At 35.8% G+C, this 22,473-nt stretch overlaps 1 protein-coding gene across 2 annotated transcripts in view; it reads left to right on the forward strand.

Moving 5' to 3' along the window:
- WDR35 (WD repeat domain 35) overlaps positions 1 to 22,000 on the forward strand; it is a 64,913-nt gene extending 42,913 nt beyond the window's left edge. For both annotated transcript variants that reach the window (XM_044262023.1, XM_044262025.1), the window contains 14 exons: positions 125 to 178; positions 2,221 to 2,330; positions 2,805 to 3,015; positions 8,106 to 8,186; positions 10,386 to 10,522; positions 10,835 to 11,038; positions 12,160 to 12,306; positions 12,934 to 13,066; positions 15,392 to 15,502; positions 16,382 to 16,546; positions 17,406 to 17,546; positions 18,421 to 18,577; positions 20,437 to 20,677; positions 20,979 to 22,000. In XM_044262023.1, the coding sequence (XP_044117958.1) occupies positions 125 to 178; positions 2,221 to 2,330; positions 2,805 to 3,015; positions 8,106 to 8,186; positions 10,386 to 10,522; positions 10,835 to 11,038; positions 12,160 to 12,306; positions 12,934 to 13,066; positions 15,392 to 15,502; positions 16,382 to 16,546; positions 17,406 to 17,546; positions 18,421 to 18,577; positions 20,437 to 20,677; positions 20,979 to 21,129 (2,043 nt within the window). In that variant the 3' untranslated portion in view covers positions 21,130 to 22,000. The remainder of the gene's footprint in view (positions 1 to 124; positions 179 to 2,220; positions 2,331 to 2,804; positions 3,016 to 8,105; positions 8,187 to 10,385; positions 10,523 to 10,834; positions 11,039 to 12,159; positions 12,307 to 12,933; positions 13,067 to 15,391; positions 15,503 to 16,381; positions 16,547 to 17,405; positions 17,547 to 18,420; positions 18,578 to 20,436; positions 20,678 to 20,978) is intronic.
- Positions 22,001 to 22,473: the final 473 nt, after the last annotated feature.

Genomic DNA, 22,473 nt, shown 5'->3' on the forward strand with positions numbered 1-22,473 from the left:
TAGGTGCTCATTAAGTAAATGTTAAGTCAATACATATATTGGAGAATTTTTCTAGGTGAATTGCCTACTACCTTATGTCAGATTAGTCATTCTATATTTGTTACAGAATAACGATTTATTTTAGGGTACCCGGGATCCGATTTGTGCCATAACTGCATCTGATAAGACACTGATTGTGGTAAGTTTGAAGCAAACTGATTTTATGAATAATAATTGTTTAAATTATAAATATAGGTTCCAGTAATATGTTTCGGATTTGAAAATCATCTTGTGGGCACCTGGCTTACTAAGTCCAACATGAGAAGTAAGAAAGTTTTAAAGATTGCTTCACAAATTGTTAAGCATTTGCAAAAATAGCTGTCTTGAAAATTGGCCCGCTGGGGAGAGTTTGACACTGGGTTGAAGGAGCCACACAAGGGTTGGCGGGTGCGGGATGGATTGGACCGTGGTAGCAGGTCTTCGAAAGCTCCCTCTTCTCTGTGGCCTTCTGTTTTGTGTTAGAGAAGGGTTTTGGCTCAGCTGCTTTCATAAAACGTAAAATGAAGAGGTAGTGTGTTTGCTAACCAGTAAAGCGAAGAAGTCTAGGGCAAAATCAAAACAGTGTGAAAATCACTGTTACAGTGTCTTTTCTTGAGCTCTAACATTTGAAAATATTAATTTTAGAACTAAATGTTTACTTTACTTTAGTAATGCTGGTGGAGCCCTTGAATTTGAATTATGTAATCAGAGCCTTAATAGTGTGTATTTAGTTACATTCTTTAGCCATTAGATAATTTTGTGGGGGACAAAGTCCTAAGAAGGTAGTATTTGTTTTTCCTCATCAGGATTTTTATAGCATTTTGTCTTACAGAGCCTTTTCTTTTCTTTTTAGATTTTTTTGTTGTATGGCAGGTTTTGTTGTTATTGCTGTGTTAGCTGTGTTTCTGACATTTGCAGAAATAAATAACACGCAAATCAAACTAATCACAAAAACTGACATAATTCTTAAATGACAGAGTCTACCTAAAGAAACGTACTCAGATAGTTTAATACCAGCCAGAAGTTTAATGGAGAAAATATCTTCTGCACTTTAAACTTCTTTTCGCCATTGAAATGTAGAAGGTTTTAGAACGATTACTTTTTCAAACCTTTGAAACCACAGGACCCCTTTTTTCAAAAACAAAATTTTATTTCATTCTCCAATATGGTAAACCTTCAGAAACCCATACTGCCCTTCTGTACATTAAAAAATATCCCCCTCCCCGTTCCAGGCTTTCTGGTTGGCCCCTCTTGAGAATCATGCTGCAAAAACAATGCCACTCTGATTAAAATGGGGAGCGGGAAAGATTGGCCGAGTGGGGCCCTCTGCTTTCTCCTGTTGTCATGGCCAGAGGCAAGGAAGGGTTTGAAAACCACAGTTCTCTCTTGATTGTTACACCAACTGTTCGTCTGTTAAGGCTTGCACAGAGTTGCTCAGTAATTTATACTGTTTTATTTATTTATTTATTTATTTATTTGAGATTTTATTTATTTATTTGCAATAGAGAAAGAGCATGAACCAGGGGATGGTGGAGAGGGAGAAGCAGACTTCCCACTGAGCAGGGAACCCAATGCAGGGCTCGATCCCAGGATCCTGGAATCATGACCTGAACCGAAGGCAGATATTAAACTAATTGAGCCTCCCAGGCGGCCTTATATTTTATTTTTAGACCCATTTAAACTAATACTCATTGTATCATTGCATTCTGATCATCTCCCTTTGCCACTAACTAGTATCAGATAGGTGGCTATAGATGAAAAATACAGACTTAATTTCAATAACAACTGTTGCATATGGTGATCTTGTATGATTTTATATGAAATTTAATTCAATAAGTGCGTTATATTTTAGCTTTTCATGTACCCTGCATATTAACCTAGACAACAAATGTAAACAGCCCTTGTTATTTCTTTCTTTTGATATAAGCATTTATGTATTATGGAATAGCTAGATTTATGACTTCTTTCTTGAATGCTACATGAAAAAAAATTAGATCACCTTCAGCCACTTTGACAGGGTTTTGATTAAATTAGGAGGTACGTCTGTAATCAGTAATGTGATTTAACATCAGAATTGGGAATTAGTTATGACAGCATCACTTTGGTTTTGGAAACAAATGTATGAACATATAGAGAGACCTGTATTTATAATTTAATTTCATTATGTAAATATACTTTAATAATCAAAAATGATTTCCATAGGGTCGTGAATCTGGCACCATTCAGAGATACAGTCTTCCCAATGTTGGTTTAATTCAAAAATATTCCCTTAATTGTCGAGCCTACCAGTTATCCTTGAACTGCAACTCTAGGTAAGTCTGAAAATTCTCCTTATGTAGTTGTTGGGTTTAGAAGTTATCAACTAGGATTGTTGGATTTATATAAAAATACAAAGATGTGTGTTTGTTTTAAACTTGCTTACAGTTCATGTGATTTTACTATACTATATTTATATTTCAGTAGTTGTATTATACTTTGTTGATGTTTTTCTTTAATTGGGCAAAATATAGAAATTCTGATATAATACTTTAAATTGTTGGCATGTCAGTTGCTTTAATTCCCTTGGATATCTTTTCCTCACAAGGAAGCAAAATGGAGAGTAGTCCAAGTCGTCTATCGAATTTGTAAGAATTTGTTTAAAACCACTTATTTCTTGAAAGCCATTTCTGCCTTCTTCCCAGATTCAGATGAACTGATTTTGCAGAACAGTAATGGGTCATTATATTTGTGATTTCTGATCATCATTTTACAATTTTGTTTCCCTTCTCCAATGCCATTATTTGTAGTCGTCTGGCTATCATAGACATCTCAGGCATTCTAACTTTCTTTGACTTGGATGCTCGGGTAACAGACAGCACAGGACAGCAAGTCATTGGCGAGTTGTTAAAATTGGAGCGGAAAGATGTCTGGGATATGAAGTGGGCCAAAGACAATCCGGATTTGTTCGCAATGATGGAGAAGACAAGAATGTATGTTTTCAGAAACTTGGATCCTGAGGTAAACACAAGAAAGGAGCGTTAGCAGTACATAAATAATAAGCTAGATACCGAAACCGATTTCCCTTTTGCTTCCTTAAGAGGTTGGTGTTGGTTGCATGAATTTCTGAAAATAAATAGAAACATCTCTGTGGAGTTGTATCGTGTTTGGTCTTAAGTGGGAATAATACTGATTCTTTAAATAGTCTCTGCTTTCTCTGAAAGGCACTTCCTAAGCATTTATCTGTTCTTTTTGAAAGATGGAGCCATGGGTCTCTAATATATAGTCTTTATTTTTTCCTTGTCAGAGTTCAGGAAGAAAAGAAAATCAGTAGTAACATTACCAAAATTGCTCAAAACAACCTAACCAAAGAAATGTGGTTTTGAAATGCCTTTGTGCTTTTCTTCTCTTTTGCCTCTCTATCCACCTGAATTTGTGCTGCCTTGGTCTTATTTATATTCATAACCGCTCTCTCAACCATGAATCCTGGCCTTTTTCACCCTGGTAATTTTATGAATATGCAAGTGTGGAGTGATTAAACTGCCCTATCTGGAGTATCAGGAAGCCCCTTGCTCACTAATTTTTAAGTTATTTTTGGATTTTCTACTTGCAGCTCACATCAGCTAATTTTTAAGCTTGGAATTTTCCTGTCACTTGGTCTGCTCTGCATCAGCTGTTAGCATTCGTGTTTAGGAAATTCAGAATAATTTGCGTGGTAGCCTAATCAAAGCATCATTGAAATAAACCTTTTATGTAATTTTTGAATAATTAGTGGATTTTCAGTTTGGAATTTTCTCTATGTTTGCTATACCCAACAGAAGTAAATAATAAGAGATAAGTTGATAAATGCTATATGTCATTAATTGATGTGTGGATTTACAGTTTGATTTTTGGAAAGAAATAGCATGCTTGGGCCCCTGAGGTGCCAAAGATCTTCTAGGGTAATTTATTTAGTGGTAACCTATTTGTCCCTTTAATATCCTAAATTATTTTCACATTTCCCCATTTTGGCTCTACTCATGATCTTTGGGTTGTGAAATGACCTGATATAAATCGCTCCCAAAGGCTTTGTTAAAGCTTTTAGGAGCCTTAAGGATCTTTGTAATTTTTAGTCCCTGCATTTAACCTGTAAGCAGGGGCTTCTGTCAAGGGTCCAAGGGAAATTTGATGCTTGCCACAAAACAAGTGTGAAAATTTGACATGTAACCACAGGATTACCCCGAGGAAGGGAGAGGAATACTTTTTGAATGTGGGGGTCCTTTTTCTGTCGTGGGCCCCATGTGTACTAAGTCAGAAATCATATGCCCGGACAAGTAGAGTGTTACGCCTGGCTTTCACAATGTGTGTGTAGCACACATGCTGAGTCTAGCACCAGGGGAAAAGATATCTTGGCCTCGTGCAAAGTGATTCTTAGTTTTAACTGATCGGCTTTTTTTTTTTTCTTTTTCTTTTTGAGTTTGTTTTCTGGCTTGGCGAGTAGTTCAGTTTCTGTTGGATTTAGAGCTAGATGCATTTCTTTCAACCTTACCACTGACTGGATTTCTTTATAAATCCTGCTGTTCTTTTATTCATGAGGACACTGGCTGACTGTGATGCCTGCTTGGTTAGTTACTGTGCTGTTCATTCCTGTAGCTGCTTATTGACTGATCACGTAAGGACACACTTTTCAAATCTGAATTTACTGGGGCTGCTGTAGGGCATCATATTCTTTTGTTATTCAGGATATAGGCTATCATTTGGCAGATAATAGTTAATGTATTTTTATCCATTTGAGTGTTACTATGAATTCTAGATTCATACTTTTAAGTTGTAGAGTTTTCTTTTATATGCCAAAAAAAGGTGCCATTTGTATGTGAAGTTGTAATTCACTGATAAAGCACATTTTCTTTGAGAATTTGGAAATGAGTATTTGATGTTGATATTCCCTGCTCGATCATTTTTATCTCCAGTGATCCTCTCAAGGTACTAATTCAGCTTTTTAGTCTTTTTCTTGAATCTTCCCTCTCACTGATGCTATTTCATATTCATATTCCTTTCATTTCTCATATTTTTGTCACTCACCCTCTCATTTTTACACACTTCTTTACCAAGCAAGGGGTTTCCAAACTTTTGTATGTATACCTTCATATGTGCATAATTATTTATTTGGAAATTATATACATGATCTACTATTTAATACAAGTAAATTATGAATCACATCCCTGAAATAGAAATTTTAAAAGACTGAGAAAAAAAAAAAAAGAAAGTAAACTTTATTTTAAAATGTCATGGTGTTATGGTTCATGCTACCTTTAGCTAGTTTCTCAAGCATAATGTACACTTTAATAGAGTGTGGAATTATTAACTTAGTGTAGGTCTCAAGTTTTATAGTCTTGTTGATAATTTTCATTTTTTAACCGACTTTTTGTCAGACCTGATTAGACTGTCATTGTTTTCACTTTGTAATGTGGCTAACCTGGAGTCTGGGCGAGAGGTGAGGGAGGTGACGTTCTGCCTTGTCTTGTTTGCTTGTCCTTGCATTATCGCGAGTCTGCTAATCCCCAGATTCTTTGTGGGAGGATTTTTAAACCACATGTCCAATTTATGAGGGTTAGTTAAAAATGAGAAACTATAATCCCTAAATCCACTTAGCTAGGTATGTACAAACTTCAGTATGTCACAATGGGCTAGGATTGAGGGAATCCGCACTTGCCGGGTACCTGTTATATTTTACATGTTATGAGACCTTCTGACTTATGTACTGAATAAGAGGACATAATATAGTATAGATTAGTGAAGCTTTAAATACTTTCTTGATAAAAATAAATTTCTTGCACACTGCCTAGGGCTATGTCCTGCTTTTGTCAGCCAAAAGCTGACAAAACTTCATATTTAGTTGAAATGTGGGTGGATATCTAGTGAATTTTGGAAAATAAAGATAATTAGTTGATATCAAGAAGAAGTTGACGTTTTAAAAAAGATTTTATGTATTTATTTACTTGAGAGAGACAGAGCACAAGTAGGCAGAGCAGCAAGTGGAGGGAGAGGGAGAAGCAGGCTTTCTGCTGAGCAGGGACCCCAACATGAGCCTGAGATCATGACCTGAACCAAAGGCAGCTGCTTAACTGACTGAGCCATCCAGGTGCCCCAGAAGACTTTTTAAAAATCTGAATTACACAAATATTTGCAGATTTGCTTACATGCCAATAGATTATTTTGGAAACTCTTAATTTTCTTATTTCTCCTCCTTCCTGTATTTTCTTCCTTTCTCTTTATTTTTGGTGTAACTTTTTATCCACACATCATCTTTTATGACTTTATTTTTTGGCTACCTTGCTTTGTTTTTTCATATAGCCAAATATAAAACAATTTTGTAGGTATATTTGGATACATATGTATCCAGGTAAGCAAAAGGCCTTTATAATTTACAAGAAATATGTTATTATATTCTTTTTTAAAAAAGATTTTATTTATTTATTTATTTATTTGAGAGAGAGAGAGAGAGAATGACAGTGAGAGAGCATGAGAGGGGGAAAGTCAGAGGGAGAAGCAGACTGCCTGCCGAGCAGGGAGCCCAATGCAGGACTTGATTCCAGGACTCTGGGATCATGATCTGAGCTGAAGGTAGTCGCTTGACTAATTGAGCCACCCAGGTGCCCATATTCTTTCTTTTTGAATTAAATTTTGTTCTGATTCTCTCTATGTGTTCATTGCTCATAAATTATTTGCCTTTACATAGTACAATTTTTTTCAGAAATAAAGGTTTTTTGTAAAAATTTCTCATAATCAACAATTTTTACTTTTCTTTCTTCTTCTTCTTCTTCTTCTTCTTCTTCTTCTTCTTCTTCTTCTTCTTCTTCTTTTTGAGAGAGAGAGGGAGCACAAGCAGGGAAAAGGGTTAGAGGGAGAGGGAAAAGCAGTTGTCCATTGAGCAGGGAGCCTGATGAGGGGCTCAATCCCAGGACCCTGAGATCATGACGAAAGCATATGCCTAACTGACTGAATCACCCAGGCACCCTAACAATTTTTTACTTTTTAAAAGAAAATAATCACTTTAAGACTCAAGAAACACATATAGTATGTATGCAAGAGCCTTATTTTTAAACTTTGACATACTAAAACTAAATTTGATTCAATTTTTACCTGTAATTTTCATTTTTTTAGTATCTTCCTATAATAATTTTTTAGTTTCTATATATAAAGAACTAAGTTTCAGAGTTATAAATTCAATATGTTATTTTCTTTGGATTGTGCTTACTTTCTGTTTCATGATATAGATATATATACATACATTTTTTTTAAAAATTGCATTCTGGTATTACTTCCATTACTAGATATTATCTTATCCTTTTTTGGAGATAGTAAGTATATTGAGAGTTTATTTCTTTTTGTTTACCTAATATTTATACCTACTCTTTCTATAGAGATTTAGGGTAGCTACTTTACATTGTAATATGCATTTACTACACTTTTTTTCTATAAGCCTGTATAACAGTAGAATAAGAGACTTGTGTAACAGACTTGTGTATTTACATATTGGCAAAATAAGTCTTCTTATATAGAAAATCTATCAGGAATGCTCTCTGACTAATATTACAGAGGATGGACTTTTCCGTATGGTACAAGATTTCTTTGATATATGTGCTTACATACAACTATAGTGTTTGTCAGTTTTATTAAGAATTAAATTTAATGTTGCACTGCATGAATAATAATTATCTCATGGTATCGGGCATTTCTGGATTGAGAAAAATTGGACTGATATTAGCTGCTATTAGGGAATTAATATTGATTACATAAGGTATAATAATAGTAATGTGGCCATGTAAAGAGCACCTTTTTTTTTTTAACATCTTTATCTTTTAGAGATATGTACTGAAAATTTAGGGGTGAAAATGTCATGATGTCTATCCATTTACTTGATTTACTTTAAAATACTTCAGTCAAAAAATTGACTGAAGCATATTTAGCAGATTGTTAATAATTATTTAGATGATGGGCATATAGGTGTTAATGACATTCTTTCTACTTTTCTGTTGGTTTGAAAACATCGGTAATAAAATATAAAATCATATATTAAAGGAAGGAAAATTTTGTACAATTTAACATAACATTTGTTTTTATCTTTAAAGGAGCCCATTCAGACTTCTGGATATATTTGTAACTTTGAGGATTTAGAAATTAAATCTGTTCTTTTGGATGAGATAATGAAGGTAATTATTAAAAAGCAACAGTATTCTGTTGCTAGCTTGGCTGGGATTTCCTTTTTCACCAGACAGTGTAGTGTCCCTGTTAGGAATGTGGACTGACCCTCCTCTGTCAGTTGCTCCACTTTTAGACAGGTTCCTTCACCTTTCTGAGCTTCATTTTCCTTTCTTGAATACAAGCCTCATTTTTTTTTTTTTTGCCTCTATAAAATGTGAAAATAGTAATACCTATCTTCCAGGATTATTATTGTATAAGGTAATGTGTAAAAAGCACTCACCACAGTGCTAGGATCATGAGCTCAAACAGTGGTAGCTAGTTGTTGTTGTCATTGTTTCTATATTATTAGCAGAGGAACTGAAGAAATATTGAAATATTTGACAATTTAGTGTTTTGTAGTTCTAGGATACTTCCATAGCTTTGTGTTTGCAGGGCCACTATCCTATTTTTTTTTTAGGCTTTATACAATAATCCATTTCTGATGCCAGATACCCTTTTGAACCTCTACTTTGGCCTTCACTGACCATCTTTTGAGAATTTTTTTCCCTAAGACTGTATTGAAAAGAGTTTTACCTTCATTTTGTGCAAAGCATTTCCTTTGCATTATGCAAAAGGCATTTACTACCATGCTTCGTAGATACTACATAGACTTCACTTTCAGCTGAAGAAGGCTCTTAGTGGGTAAAATGATTTGCCCAAAGTTCATCTGTTCATTGACTCAGGAAATGCTTACTGGCAGTCCGCACGATGCAGTTCCTGGCCTCAAGTAGAGGGACTGGGAGATAGACAAGAAACTCAGCAACCAGACAAGGCATGGGGGTGCTGTAGTCTCTTTGGCAGTTGTATCCCTTCAGAGGTCTGCAGCGAGAGTGCCCTGGGTCCGTTCTGAGTCAGAGTGATGAGAGTAGCACAGTTGGGTGTTGTCCTGAATGTTCGATGTGTGTTATCTCTTCCAATCCTCACAACTCCAAGGAAGTAAGTTTGATTATTATCTTCATTTGTTTGATGAAGAATTTGAGGCTTGGAGAGATAGACTAATTTGCCAATGACATGCAGTTAGCAGTAGACAGAGACATGATTTGACTCCCAAGTCGTCTGGCTTCAAAGCTGGTGTGTGTAATTGGTAGCACTGGCAGAGATCAAGAAGGGGAGCGGTCATGGGGGAGCTTGGCCCCGCTTGTAAGAGGCCTTGTGTGCCTTCTGTGGAGTTTGGACTACATCCTGGAGTCACTGGGGGCGTAAAACAGGAGAGTGACATGATTGGGTTTCTATTTGGGGAAGATGGCCTTGGCTTCCTGGGTGGGCACGGGAGGAGGGGGCACACTGTAACACGTTTTAGAAATACTTGTCACGTAGCCAGTGAACAGTGGCATTGGGATTTAAGCTTAGGTCTGTTTAAATCCAAACCTCATGCTCTTTTCATACTGCTTTCTTTCTGTCTTGTGCCAGGGAGTTCCCGGAGAACTTATTAGCTTCTGAATGCAATAGTTTAGTTGCAGGGTGAGGAGGGGCACACGCAGCTCAGTTCTGGGAACCATTGAGGCGCATGTTTCACTTTTTCTTTTCTTGGAATATGTAGGATATTGGTGAGTTCATTATAACTGTTTGCCCACTAGCTAGCTCTTTCCTGCAAGGCTGGCCTTCAGAAAAATTTGTTTTGGAGGGGCCAGCTTGCAAAATTAAGAAAAGGAAAGAGGTGAGGAAAACGAACCCTTTTTCTTTTATTTGTTTATCTGCTGCCCAGCAGCACAGGGAGCAACAGTTTCATTGCTCCTGGCAAGGAAAGAGTAGATTAATGAGTGAGGACAGGGGGCTGTGGGTAGAGGCCCTGGCACACGTGTTTTCTGCTCTGATGGAAACCACAGGACTCTGGCCGAGAAGAGGATAGTGGTTCCTGGGAACATGACATTTAAGCGAGGGAAACGAGGCTGCGTAATCCTAAGACACCCCTTCTTCCACCACTGCCTTTTCCCCGTGGGCAGCCTCATAGCAGCAGGAGGAACTTCACTTGTGGGTTGTGGGTGTTTTCCAGACAACTTGAAAGACCCACACACTGGAATAGCTTTTCTTCGCATTGTGGTTTACGAGGTGGTGCAGTTTGTGTGTGTGTGTGTGTGTGTGTGTGTGTGTCTGTTTTATTGTAAAAAAAGAAACACATGCTCTAAAGGCAGCCATTTGACTGACTTTCTTCTCATGTTCACTTTTAGAATCCCGAACATCCAAACAAGGATTATATAATTAACTTTGAGATCCGGTCCTTGCGAGATAGTCGAGCATTGATCGAGAAGGTTGGAATTGAAGATGCATCTCAATTCATAGAGGACAATCCACACCCCCGACTTTGGTATTTAAAAATAAAAAATCTTCCCAAATGACTGGTGTATGCTTTTAAAGTCTCAGCTCGATTGTCCCCCACTCTTGTAGTAGCCTTCATGGGGGCAGACGCCCATTCCTGCTCTTCTGTTTAAAATACAGAAGTTCACTTCAGATGTGGAAGTACTCAAAATGAGCATAATATTAAGTGAAACATGTATAAATGTGTTCGCCGCTTCCCACTGTGTTTGACGGGAAACAATAGGGATAGTAATTGAATTCTAGTTCAAGACCCGCTTATCGGTAATTGCAATGAGCTTTTCTGTTTCTTTTTGTAATGAAGGCGCCTACTGGCCGAAGCAGCTCTTCAGAAACTGGATTTGCACACCGCAGAGCAAGCATTTGTGCGCTGCAAAGATTACCAGGGCATCGAGTTTGTGAAGCGTCTGGGCAACCTGCAGAGTGAGTCCATGAAGCAGGCGGAAGTTGCCGCCTACTTCGGCAGGTTTGAAGAGGCGGAAAGAATGTATCTTGATATGGACAGAAGGTAAGTCAGGAAGGTACAGGCACCCTGAATGCTTCGGCATTCGTGATCTTGTGCAAATGAGGAAGGTACTGTAGACTAAATGTCTTTCTTTCTAAATGTCATACCATTTCTTTGGAAAATAATTTCAGTTTGGATGACTGGCTGGAGATTGAACAAGCCCCACATTAATTTACATTTTGTAATTTGGAGGCCGTTTTCCTTTCTATTTTTACATATATTAATGACTGACCATTATTTGGTAGGAAAAACACAAGTAGGTTTTCATTTGGTAGGAAAACATAAGACTACATTGACTGGGGGCTTTTATCCTTTATTACGCAGCCCAATAGTTGGGTTTTCTTTTTTCGTTTAGGCCTTTAAGTTTCTGTCAAGGAGTTAAGTCTGTCAAGGAGCATGAAATAAAAATGAATGGTACTTAGGGATTGGTTTTTATTCCTATGTTTATTTTAGACTTACATAAGATAACATATGAATTTCATTTTAGCTGTAAACATTACGTCTAATGTTTATTAATATTATTTGTACTTCCAGGAGATCCCTAATACAGCACAAGCCCCGAAAAGAAAGATAAAACCAAATGTGTTTAGAAGTGTGGTTTTTATTTTTTTTTTTATTTATTTTTTTTATTTTTAAAGATTTTATTTATTTATTTGACAGAGAGAGATCACAAGTAGGCAGAGAGGCAGGCAGAGAGAGAGGAGGAAGCAGGCTCCCTGCTGAGCAGAGAGCCCGATGTGGGACTCGATCCCAGGACCCTGAGATCATGACCTGAGCCGAAGGCAGCGGCCTAACCCACTGAGCCACCCAGGCGCCCCTAGAAGTGTGGTTTTTAAATAAGCCTCATTATGTCTACGAGATTGATGAAAAGAAACGATTAGTATTTAAATCATTATTTTGCTAGAAAATTGGAATTCTAAGAAAATGCAAGGCAGGAAATCATGCTCTTTACCCTATTTCAGGTTTCCCCCATTGCTTCTTTCCTGGTTAAGTTTCTAAAGTGTTTGGCAACGTACATTGTCTGTCAGTTCACTGCTGTGTATTCTTGTTCCTTGGACTTGAATCTGGACATGGTGAGCAGTTGTTAAATTATTTGTCAAATGAATAGATGTTGTCATTTGTAGAGATCTTGCCATTGGCCTTCGGCTGAAATTGGGAGATTGGTTCAGAGTGCTCCAGCTCCTGAAAACCGGATCTGGTGATGCGGATGACACCCTCCTAGAACAAGCCCACAACGCCATCGGAGACTACTTTGCTGATCGGCAAAAATGGTGGGTAACCTGTGGGGACCACCTGCCCCATTCAGGCGGCACTTAATATGGTAGCTGCCCAGTAGTTCCCCGGATGCTGGGGATATCGAAGGCCGCCCTCCCAGATCCTAAAATTCAAACAGCTTAGGTCCACACTGAGGAGCTAGAGATCCTTTGCAGTTTTCATACTCAAAAAATGTGTGCCTAGCTTCAGGCCGCCTTCTACTATTTAAGACCACAGTGTGCATTTCAGAGACATTATATGATTTACTTCTGAAAAAGGTATAAAAAATATTTTTTATTTGGTTGCTTTATTGTAGATTGTTTTCAGCTATCATTGACTTTGATTCTGAAGTTTTCATTTTAATCAATATGCTTATTTATTTACGTCAGTGTTTGGAACCTGTATATCAGATTACAGCAGTATTTCTTAAGAATAGCCAAAGGATGTTGCAGCTAAAATATGCTTCCCAGTCGTTAGACTTTTTTCCCCTGCACTTTATATGCTTCAAAGACATACAGTAACTGAAAGTGGTCACTAGAGTAATACTAGTAATTCTAATGAAGGAACATTTTTGGTGAAAATGCTTATTTACCAGGAGATTCACATTCATTTTAAAAGTTTTTGCTTTTTAAAATTTTCTGTAGGTTGAATGCTGTACAATATTACGTACAAGGCCGGAACCAGGAACGTCTAGCTGAATGTTATTATATGTTGGAAGATTATGAAGGATTGGAGAATCTTGCCAGTTCACTTCCAGAAAACCACAAGTTGCTTCCAGTAGGTATTACAAATTGTAGTTTTTAGAGTTGTTAGGTTATTTTATAAGGTTTTTATGTTACAGTCAGGAAACATCCCCTGCCACAAAGAAAATTTAAAATGAATCTATAATCTTACAGTTTCTTAGATGTGGAGTGATACTTTTAATTGAATAATATGTCAGTATTACAGAATGCTTGAAAATGGAGGGAAAATTAGTCATATTCCCACAATTTAACATGTTCACAATATTCTCTAGTCTTACCAGTTTTATAAAATTGCTTTTAAAGTTAACTGAACAATGGAGGGCATGTATTGCATGGAGCACCTGGTGTGGTGCATAGACAATTAATTCTGAAACACTGAAAAGAAATAAAATTTTAAAAAAAAGTAAAGTTAGCTGAACACATGAAATATTTCCAGCAAAAATGATTTCTTGTCAGATATTTGCTTCAAAATGATCTGAGCTGTGTATGTATATATTTGAAATTTGCTATAACAAAAGTTAAAAAAGATAGCTTGACTTTTATTAGGTTATATTACCAATAAAGTATTTAATGTTAAAAGAAACAAAAAGCAGAGTTTTGTGGAACTTTGTTTCAAATGTTCTTTTTAAGCATCTTAATTGCTGAATGATGTTAATGAGTTTATATTTTATTTGTTTTATCTAAAATGTAAATTAATGAGTTGTAAAATACCTGTAGAGTTAGCCTCTCTCAGCTGCAGGGTCTAGACATACATCAGTTGTGAGTTCTACCTCAAAAATTTTATCAATTAATAGATGAGTGAGTAGTAGAAATATGATAATTTGGTTTTCTCTATTGTGAATCAGAGCAGTTATCACTGTAATAATGGCATTTTCAGGTACCTTTATTCTCAGTCCTGTGCTTTCTTGAGTAGGAGAGAAACTGAAATTACTTAAAACCCTGGGTATTAGAACAGTGTATCCTACATAAATGTCACCAGTTAGGTGTGTCTGATGATGCAGAAAAGAATGTTGCTATAGAACATCCAGAAAAGTATTCTTACTGAGTAAATACTAAGTAATTATAGCTATAGATAATAATTAAATAATTAAAATGATTAAAAAGTTTTTAGTGCAAATTTTAAAATCATGTTTTTGGAGGAGCTTTTTAATAATATGGTAAAATATGGTATAATTTTTTTTTTTTTAGTATTGTAAACTTTAAATCAAGTTTTTGGAGGAGTTTTTAGTAATATGGTAAAATGTACATACTATTTAAGTGGGGAATTCAGGGTGCAGAACTATGTATAACACGGTCATGATGCTCTTAGAGCAGCTCACACATACATACAGTTTTATAGGACAAAGATGTTAGGAGATGACATCAGACTATTGAGATAGATTTCCTATGGGTAGTAAGATTATGAGTAACTTTACATTTTTGTGCTTTCTAACTTTTTTTTTTTTACTGTGAGAATGTGTAACTTTATAACCAGAAAAATACAAATATTATTTTTAAAAAGATAATTGGATCCAAAATGTACTTTTATGATTTTCCCCATATACTTTTTTTTTTTAGATTTTATTTGTTTATTTGACAGAGATCACAAGTAGGCAGAGAGACAGGCAGAGAGAGAGGAGGAAACAGGCTCCCTGCTGAGCACATGTGGGGCTCGATCCCAGGACCCAGGGATCATGATGTGAGTTGAAGGCAGAGGCTTTAATTTAACCCACTGAGCCACCCAGGCGCCCCATCCCAAATAGTTTAGAAATGAGAGTAGGGAGAGAAAAGCTTTGATTAAGTAGCTATTCAGAAAGAAAAAGAACATTGATTTTCTGAAAATGGAGTGTAAGCCAGATGGGTATGGTCGGCTTTTGTTGTGGTCTCCCTCCTCACCACTGCCTTGCAAGGGAGCTCTGTTTGGGATCTAGCTTCCTGAACTAACGAATGGCCAGCTTGTCTGGGGTGCTTCTTTGGAGAGGTATGTGAAAGCGCTGTGAACGTGAGATTTTCCTGAAGCCTCTAACGACAACCATTGATTATACCATCGGTTGCTCTAAATGTGTTCTTCACACACTGGTATGGAGTTTGTTCCAGAACTTGACATTTCTGTAAAGTTGCTACTATACTGGGAGAAGGAAAGAGTGCGGTAAGTTCAGGACCTGGTTAAAATTCAAATCTGTGGCGTGAGCCAGTGAAACACTGTTTTTTTAGCATCCTTTCTGGTTTGTAGCCTCTGTCCCTTTGTATGTTTCAACGAAGAAATGACTGTAACCACCAGTCAAATTAATAGTCATATGTCCCTGTGGAGTTTTGTAAATGAAAATATAAGTGATTTCCTTGGTCTGTGAAATCTGAGAGTAATGTTCTGTCCTTACAGGAAATAGCACAGATGTTTGTGAGGGTTGGAATGTGTGAACAAGCAGTGACTGCATTTTTGAAGTGCAATCAGCCAAAGGCAGCGGTAGATACCTGTGTACATCTCAACCAAGTAAGGAACTGAAAACTGAAGTCCCTGTTCATCCTCTGAGGCTGTTGCCAGTGTAGGGTTGAGGTGAATTTTGTGAAAGGAGCTAGATACACTCTTACTTGGCTGAGGACCTAGAAAATGTTGGAGTTTGCACTTACCTCTTGAAGTGCTACCATTAAGGGTGACCTGCTCATAACTAACTCAATATGGGGACAAACCCTGTGCTGCTAGTCTGGCAAGTTCTTGTCTGGAAGTAATTTCATAATCTGTATTTTATTAGGGTTTTGTTTCCAAAGAAGGACTAGTTGATGGTCATTGCAAGAGGAAGGAATTGGGTTACCTTATCAGTATTTATTTTGGCAAATCTATTTTCCTGTCTCTTTTTAGAAAACATATATTTGGTATTTTTAAGAGCTGGAATTTAACTAAAGGTGCAGAATTGTGGAAATTGCTGAATATCAGTGTATTCTTTTAAGTATTGAAGTATTTTATAAAGCTCCATTTACTTTTTAAAAATAACTTTTAAATGTTAAATCTGATAGAAGATTTTCTTAACTGATTACCTGTCTTGTTTTACTGTAAGCAAATGTAGTTTTCTTACTCCTTCTTGGTGCAAAACTGAACTATAATATTATGATTATAAACTTCAAAGTTTTCCTTTTCTGATGTATTTCCTATGTAAATCAAAATCTTACATCATTTAATCATTTTGACACACATTAAACTTCTAGAATCTGTAGTTGCTCTGATTTTAATTAAACTTATTTAAAAAAATAGTTTTTAAAAATATTTGATGTAGTATTTTTAATTACTGCAAACTTAAAGCTTTATTATATGAACTTTATGACATCTGTGACTATAAATGTTTGGGTAACTGAATGGTATATTTTTCCCCTCTAGTGGAACAAAGCTGTTGAATTAGCTAAAAATCATAGTATGAAAGAAATTGGATCCCTGTTAGCGAGGTATGCATCTCATTTATTGGAAAAGAATAAAACTCTTGATGCCATAGAACTCTATCGGAAAGCCAATTACTTTTATGATGCTGCTAAACTGATGTTTAAGGTAATATAATAATCTTGGTAAGTCTGTGATATGTTCTAGTTACCAATGTTTTCTTGTGTATTAAAACATTTTCCATTTTCTTTGAAAACAAATACTTGTGATAGTAAAATCCCTCTGGTTTTATTACTGCTATATCTATGTGTTATCTTAGTGTTGTTACCTTTTACTAAAAAGTCTGTTTATTAGTGTTAGCACCTTATTGGTACCTAAACAATTGAATATTAATCTTGAAGTTAACAAAGAATTACAGAATTTTCAAGGAACATAAAGTATAAATTCCCTTAACTAGGAATTAAATCCTGTTGATAATAGAATTTTGAGTCCTTTTAAATGTACACATTTTAAAGACATTACATTTTTTCATAATATGCATTTGGAGGGAAGATGACTAGTATATGGTAATGTATGCAAAATTTACATTGTGTTCTATTTTTTCCCCTTTGAGTTAATGAAAAAGGGAAGAGAAAACTCTCCTCAGTCTTCTAAATAAATCTTCATTTCAGAAGGCTGTACCATGTTAAAGTCCTGTTATTTCAGTATACTTGGAACATCACTTATAAAATCTCATGGAAAATGCTTACCCCTTCCATGAAAACTTTCTTTATTGTGACTTAAGAGCATTTGTAATTTTCTGAGATTGTTATGAGTTGTAACTCCATGGCCAAATGCTAAGGAAAAAATGGAGTCCTTAGTAAGCTAAAGAGAAGAATGTGGGTTTTAAAATATTTATCATAAATGGGTGGTACTTATGTTCCATCCCACTGGTTTTCTCTTTTTATTAAAGATCAAATTTCAGAAATGATTATACAAATATAAGTTGATTAAGGAATGTCTTCCCATATTCTTTAAATGTTTCAAGATTGCAGATGAAGAGGCAAAGAAAAGAACCAAACCATTACGTGTCAAGAAGTTGTATGTCCTATCAGCTTTACTCATAGAACAATACCATGAACAAATGAAAAATGCCCAGAGAGGAAAAGTTAAAGGAAAGAGCTCAGAGGTAAGGTAGAATGTCACAGAACATGAAATCACCTCATGTGTTTAAGGGAAAAAAACAACAATCAATCAAACTTGTCTTTATGGACAGGCCATTTAATTTGCTTGTCTGCATTTATTTTCTTAAATGGGAGGAGAAAAAGGAATGACTGACTTGGAATTAATACTCAAATTTAGAAATTTCCACTTAGGAGTACTGAAAATGTTTTCTGTAAGACTAATCTGTAGCCTTTGCTTTCTAACCAGTGAGTTTTAGAAACTTTCCTAGAATATGTGTATTATTTTAGGTATAATGAATCTCTTATTAAATTAAAGTTTATACTCCATTCTGTTTTCAAATTTGACCACATCATGGGTCATGGTGTATTGTGTGTTGGATCACCACGAGGTACACTTTTACTATCTTACAGTTTTATTTGTCAGCTACACCTGAGTAGAGCTGAAAGAAAAATTTTTTTAAATATATGTTTTATGTATTTATTTGTCAGAGAGAGAGAGAAAGAGAGAGAGAGCGCAAGCACAGGCAGGCAGAGTGGCAGCAGAGGCAGAGGGAGCAGGCAGAGGGAGAAGCAGGCTCCCCGCTGAGCAAGGAGCCTGATGTGGGACTTGATCCCAGGACGCTGGGATCATGACCTGAGCTGAAGGCAGCTGCTTAACCAACTGAGCCACCCAGGCATCCCAAGCTGAAAGAAATTTTTGATGATACTGGCTTAAAAAAGATGAATTCTAATGGGGAAGTTAAATCTGTAATGATAGTTTTGTATTGATAAAATCTGCTTACTTGGGTATTTTAATGTGTAAGCATTTCAGAAGCTGTCTTTATTGGAATGACAGTCATGGTTGTGCTGACAGAAAATGTGGGTCTGCTTGACTCATAGGCCACTTCTGCTTTGGCTGGTTTGCTGGAAGAGGAAGTTCTGTCTACAACTAGTCGTTTCACAGATAATGCTTGGAGAGGGGCCGAGGCTTACCACTTCTATATACTTGCCCAGAGGCAGCTCTACGAGGGATATGTTGACACTGCACTGAAGACAGGTGGGCATATGACTGACGGTATAGAATATGTGTAAAAATGATCACTTGCATATGAAGGGCCGGCTCCTTCAGTTTGCCCGTATGTTAATTTCAATAACACTTTTATCTGTGGATTTATTTTCGTTTTTGAAATTTGCTATCTGTAATTTGTTTTGTGCTTTCCCCTTTTTGAAGCACTTCATAATTTTTTAAATACATAAAAAGTAATAATTATGGTTCACATTAAAATCAGGAGTTTGAGGGGCACCTGGGTGGCACAGTGGGTTAAGCCTCTGCCTTCCGCTCAGGTCATGGTCCCAGGGTCCTGGGATCGAGCCCCACATCGGGCTCTCGCTCAGCAGGGAGCCTGCTTCCTCCTCTCTCTCTGCCTACCTCTGCCTACTTGTGATCTCTGTCTGTTAAAAAAAAAAAAAAAATTAAAAAAAAATCAGGAGTTTGAGATAAGCAAAAAAACTGTAGCGTTCACTATTCTATTCATTTAAAGTTAAACACTTAATAACTCAGTCCATATGCTTTTGAACATATATCTAGTTTTTGTTTGTTTTGCTTTTTAAATAATATTAGGAGTATAACAGGCCATACTTTTATGTCCTTTTTGAAAAACATTGATATATTCTAAGATATTTCCATATTAATAGCTCTCCATAGCATTTGCTTTTTTTTTTATTAAAATGACACTAATGTAAAAAAAAGATGTAACAATTTAAGTCAAAACAGAAAAAAATACAAAGAAAAAGGTAAAATAATCTAATAACTTGTAAAATAATCTTCTAACTTTGACATAATGATTGCTAACATTTAGATGAACTTCCTTTTAGACATTTCTTCATGCCTACAAAATTGTAGATAATTTTCCTTAAAATAATATCATTCATGTTGTTCAGGAGCTTGCTTTATACCCTGTGGTATATGTTGCAGTCATGTTTCCATGTTGACAAGCAGAGATCTGTGTTATCATTTGTATTAGCAAGGGGACTATAAAGCTTTTTTAAATTGGTTATTATACACAGGAGCCATTTTTGTTTTTGTATATTTATAACTGACCTTCACTTAATTTTAACTAATTGCCATGTGGTATAACTTATGCAGTTATGTTTAAAATGGTTGTATTTTATATAACTTATGCACAATTTCTAGACTTATAAGGAAAATTAGAACTTTAGTTTGAGAGTTTTCACCTACTGGATGAAGAAATCCATATACAATCTATTAATTCTGTAATATATTTTAAAGAAAGATTGTATCTCTAGCATAGAAAAGGTGAAAATGAGATATGCCAGCTGTCAAAATAAATTTTCTGAACTGACAACTTAATAGGCTCATTGTCACTTCTTTTTTTCTCAACGTTCGGTTGTTTTGGTAAGATAAGCAAAAAAAAAAAAAAAATCTGTTCAAAGACATGCAAAAAAAAAACACGATTTCATGGTGCTTTGCTTTTTTTCCAAAAGGAAACATGATATTATCTTGAAAATTATGACTAACAGTATAGTATTAATTTACTTTTTCTGGAAGGCCACAGAAATTTCTAATATATTTATATGAAAAAAAGATATGTTTTGACAACAATTTTTATTTTTTTGTCTGCGTGTGTACTTCTAACCAGTACAGCATGTGAGTCATTTGATGGTGTTGAGTTTTGTGGCACCTGAGTTGTTGGCTAGCGTTACAGAACTATGAGATCACATGACTTACTTCCTTCTACCAGTCCTTTCTAGTCCTTTGAACGCCCACCATTTTTTTTTTAGTTCATAAAAGTTCATGTAGGTTAAACTAACACAGCTTAACATAGATTCTTTTTCCATGCATGATCATGATATTATGATTACTTTCCAAAATCTAAATTGTCCTTTTTTATCTAGCCCTTCACCTGAGAGACTATGAAGACATCATCCCGGCCGTTGAGATCTACTCTCTGTTGGCGCTCTGCGCTTGTGCCAGTAGAGCATTTGGTACTTGTTCAAAAGCTTTTATTAAACTGGAATCTTTAGAGACCCTCAGTTCAGAGCAAAAACAGCAATATGAAGATCTTGCTTTAGAAATCTTCACGAAGCATACTCCAAAGGATAATAGAAAATCTGAATTGGACAGCCTTCTTGAAGGGTAGGCTGATTGTAATTAATGTATATCATTCATCCAATTAGAAGCTGGATTTCTGTAAGTTTAATAGTGTGATATAATACTATAAGCACTGAATTTTGAAGTAATTTTCTTAAGATTATACCCTATGTTATTTAGTCTTCTAAGTACATTAATGCTTTATTTTCTCATCGTAAGAAAAGTTTTTAATTGAAACTTGCCTGGAGATGTTTTTTTCATTCCTAAATTTTTTAAGTGTAGTAAGTAGTTTAAGTAATTAGAAGTTTTAAAGTATAATTCATCATTTTTCTCCTTGTTTTTACAGAGGGGAAGGGAAACTGCCAACCTGTGTTGCCACGGGAAGCCCGATCACCGAGTACCAATTCTGGATGTGCAGCGTGTGCAAGCACTGTGTGCTGGCACAGGAAATAAGTAACTACAACTTCTGTCCCTTATGCCATAGTTCAGTGGGATAAAGACATGACAGATTCCTATATCTGTAAAATACATGTAGCATATATCCATAGCTGTGACTGTGTATATAATGATGGGTTTTCATACATTTTATATGAAAACCAGCATCATTATTTCATAGTTGTGTTGTTACACAAAATTATATGTATACATAATACATACACATATATATATATCATACAGATGTTATATATATATATAACATAATTTTGTGTAAATATACTGCTATGAAATATGATGCTGATTTTCATATAAAACATATGGAAATCAGTCTTATTTCCTTTCTATCTGTTATGATTACATGATAACTATGAAAATATTCCAAATAAGAAATTTTTCTCACCGTTTCAGGCTTACTGACTCATCAGAAACCTTGGTGGGGTTGGGTGATGAGAAAGCGGGAGTGGGGCAAAGTTGAATTTAGGGAATTGACATAATCTGTATTAGAAGGTTAAACAATTGTAATATTAAAATGATCTCTATTGTTAGCTGTGTTTCATTAAATAAGTATCAAATGTCTTCTATATTTTATTTTCAGAAGTGAGAAGGCACTTTAAGCTATTTTTTTATAATTTCGATGGTTTCTAATAGCCTTATTTTTTTGTATAGCCTTTCCTTTTTTATCTACCCTTTTGGCCTCATCTGAGAGATGGCATTTAACGTGACTCTATATTATGCAGAAAACTTGGCTCTTTTTATAATGATAAAATTTATACAACAACATCCATTTTGTAGTTACAGTTTTAGTTGAAATGTTGTCTCTAAGCAGGGCCCTTCCTTTAAACAACTCTAGGGTGCGGGGAATGATTCTTTCTGGGTCATGTGTCTTTTATCACTTATCATCATTAATTAAAAAAGAAAAAGTGGTAACCAGCAATGGGTACTTTCTTAACCTGTTTATGTAACTCACAGCGTTCTCTATTTATTTCTCATGAACTTCGTCCTTTCATTTTTGCAGCTGCAGGCTAAACTCTAGCACTGTGTCATCACCATTATTTGCTCAAGTTTGGCTGATGGCTTAGTAGAGGTAATGAATAAAAATATGCCGCATTGCAATTGCAGCTGTGATACGTAGGCTAGTCACCTCTCTCAAAGTGCTATGTGTTGGGTGCTTTAAAGACAAATTAAGCCCGTTGCAGATTGAGAATAGTGAGCTCAGAGAAGAGGTTTAGAGCCTAGATGAGCTTTCGGCAGTGAGCTCATATGCCTAAATAAAACGAGAGGACCAGAAGTCTTAGAAGTCTCTGTGTTCAAGGGCCTTGTGGGAAGTTACCATAATGCAATGTTAGCCTCCAAATATACTACGAAGCAAGCCATTCTAGAAGTCATGGAGCAGAAGAGGGTAC

Source organism: Neovison vison, chromosome 8 (genome assembly GCF_020171115.1).
Source record: "Neovison vison isolate M4711 chromosome 8, ASM_NN_V1, whole genome shotgun sequence".
NCBI classification, from domain to species: domain Eukaryota; kingdom Metazoa; phylum Chordata; class Mammalia; order Carnivora; family Mustelidae; genus Neogale; species Neogale vison.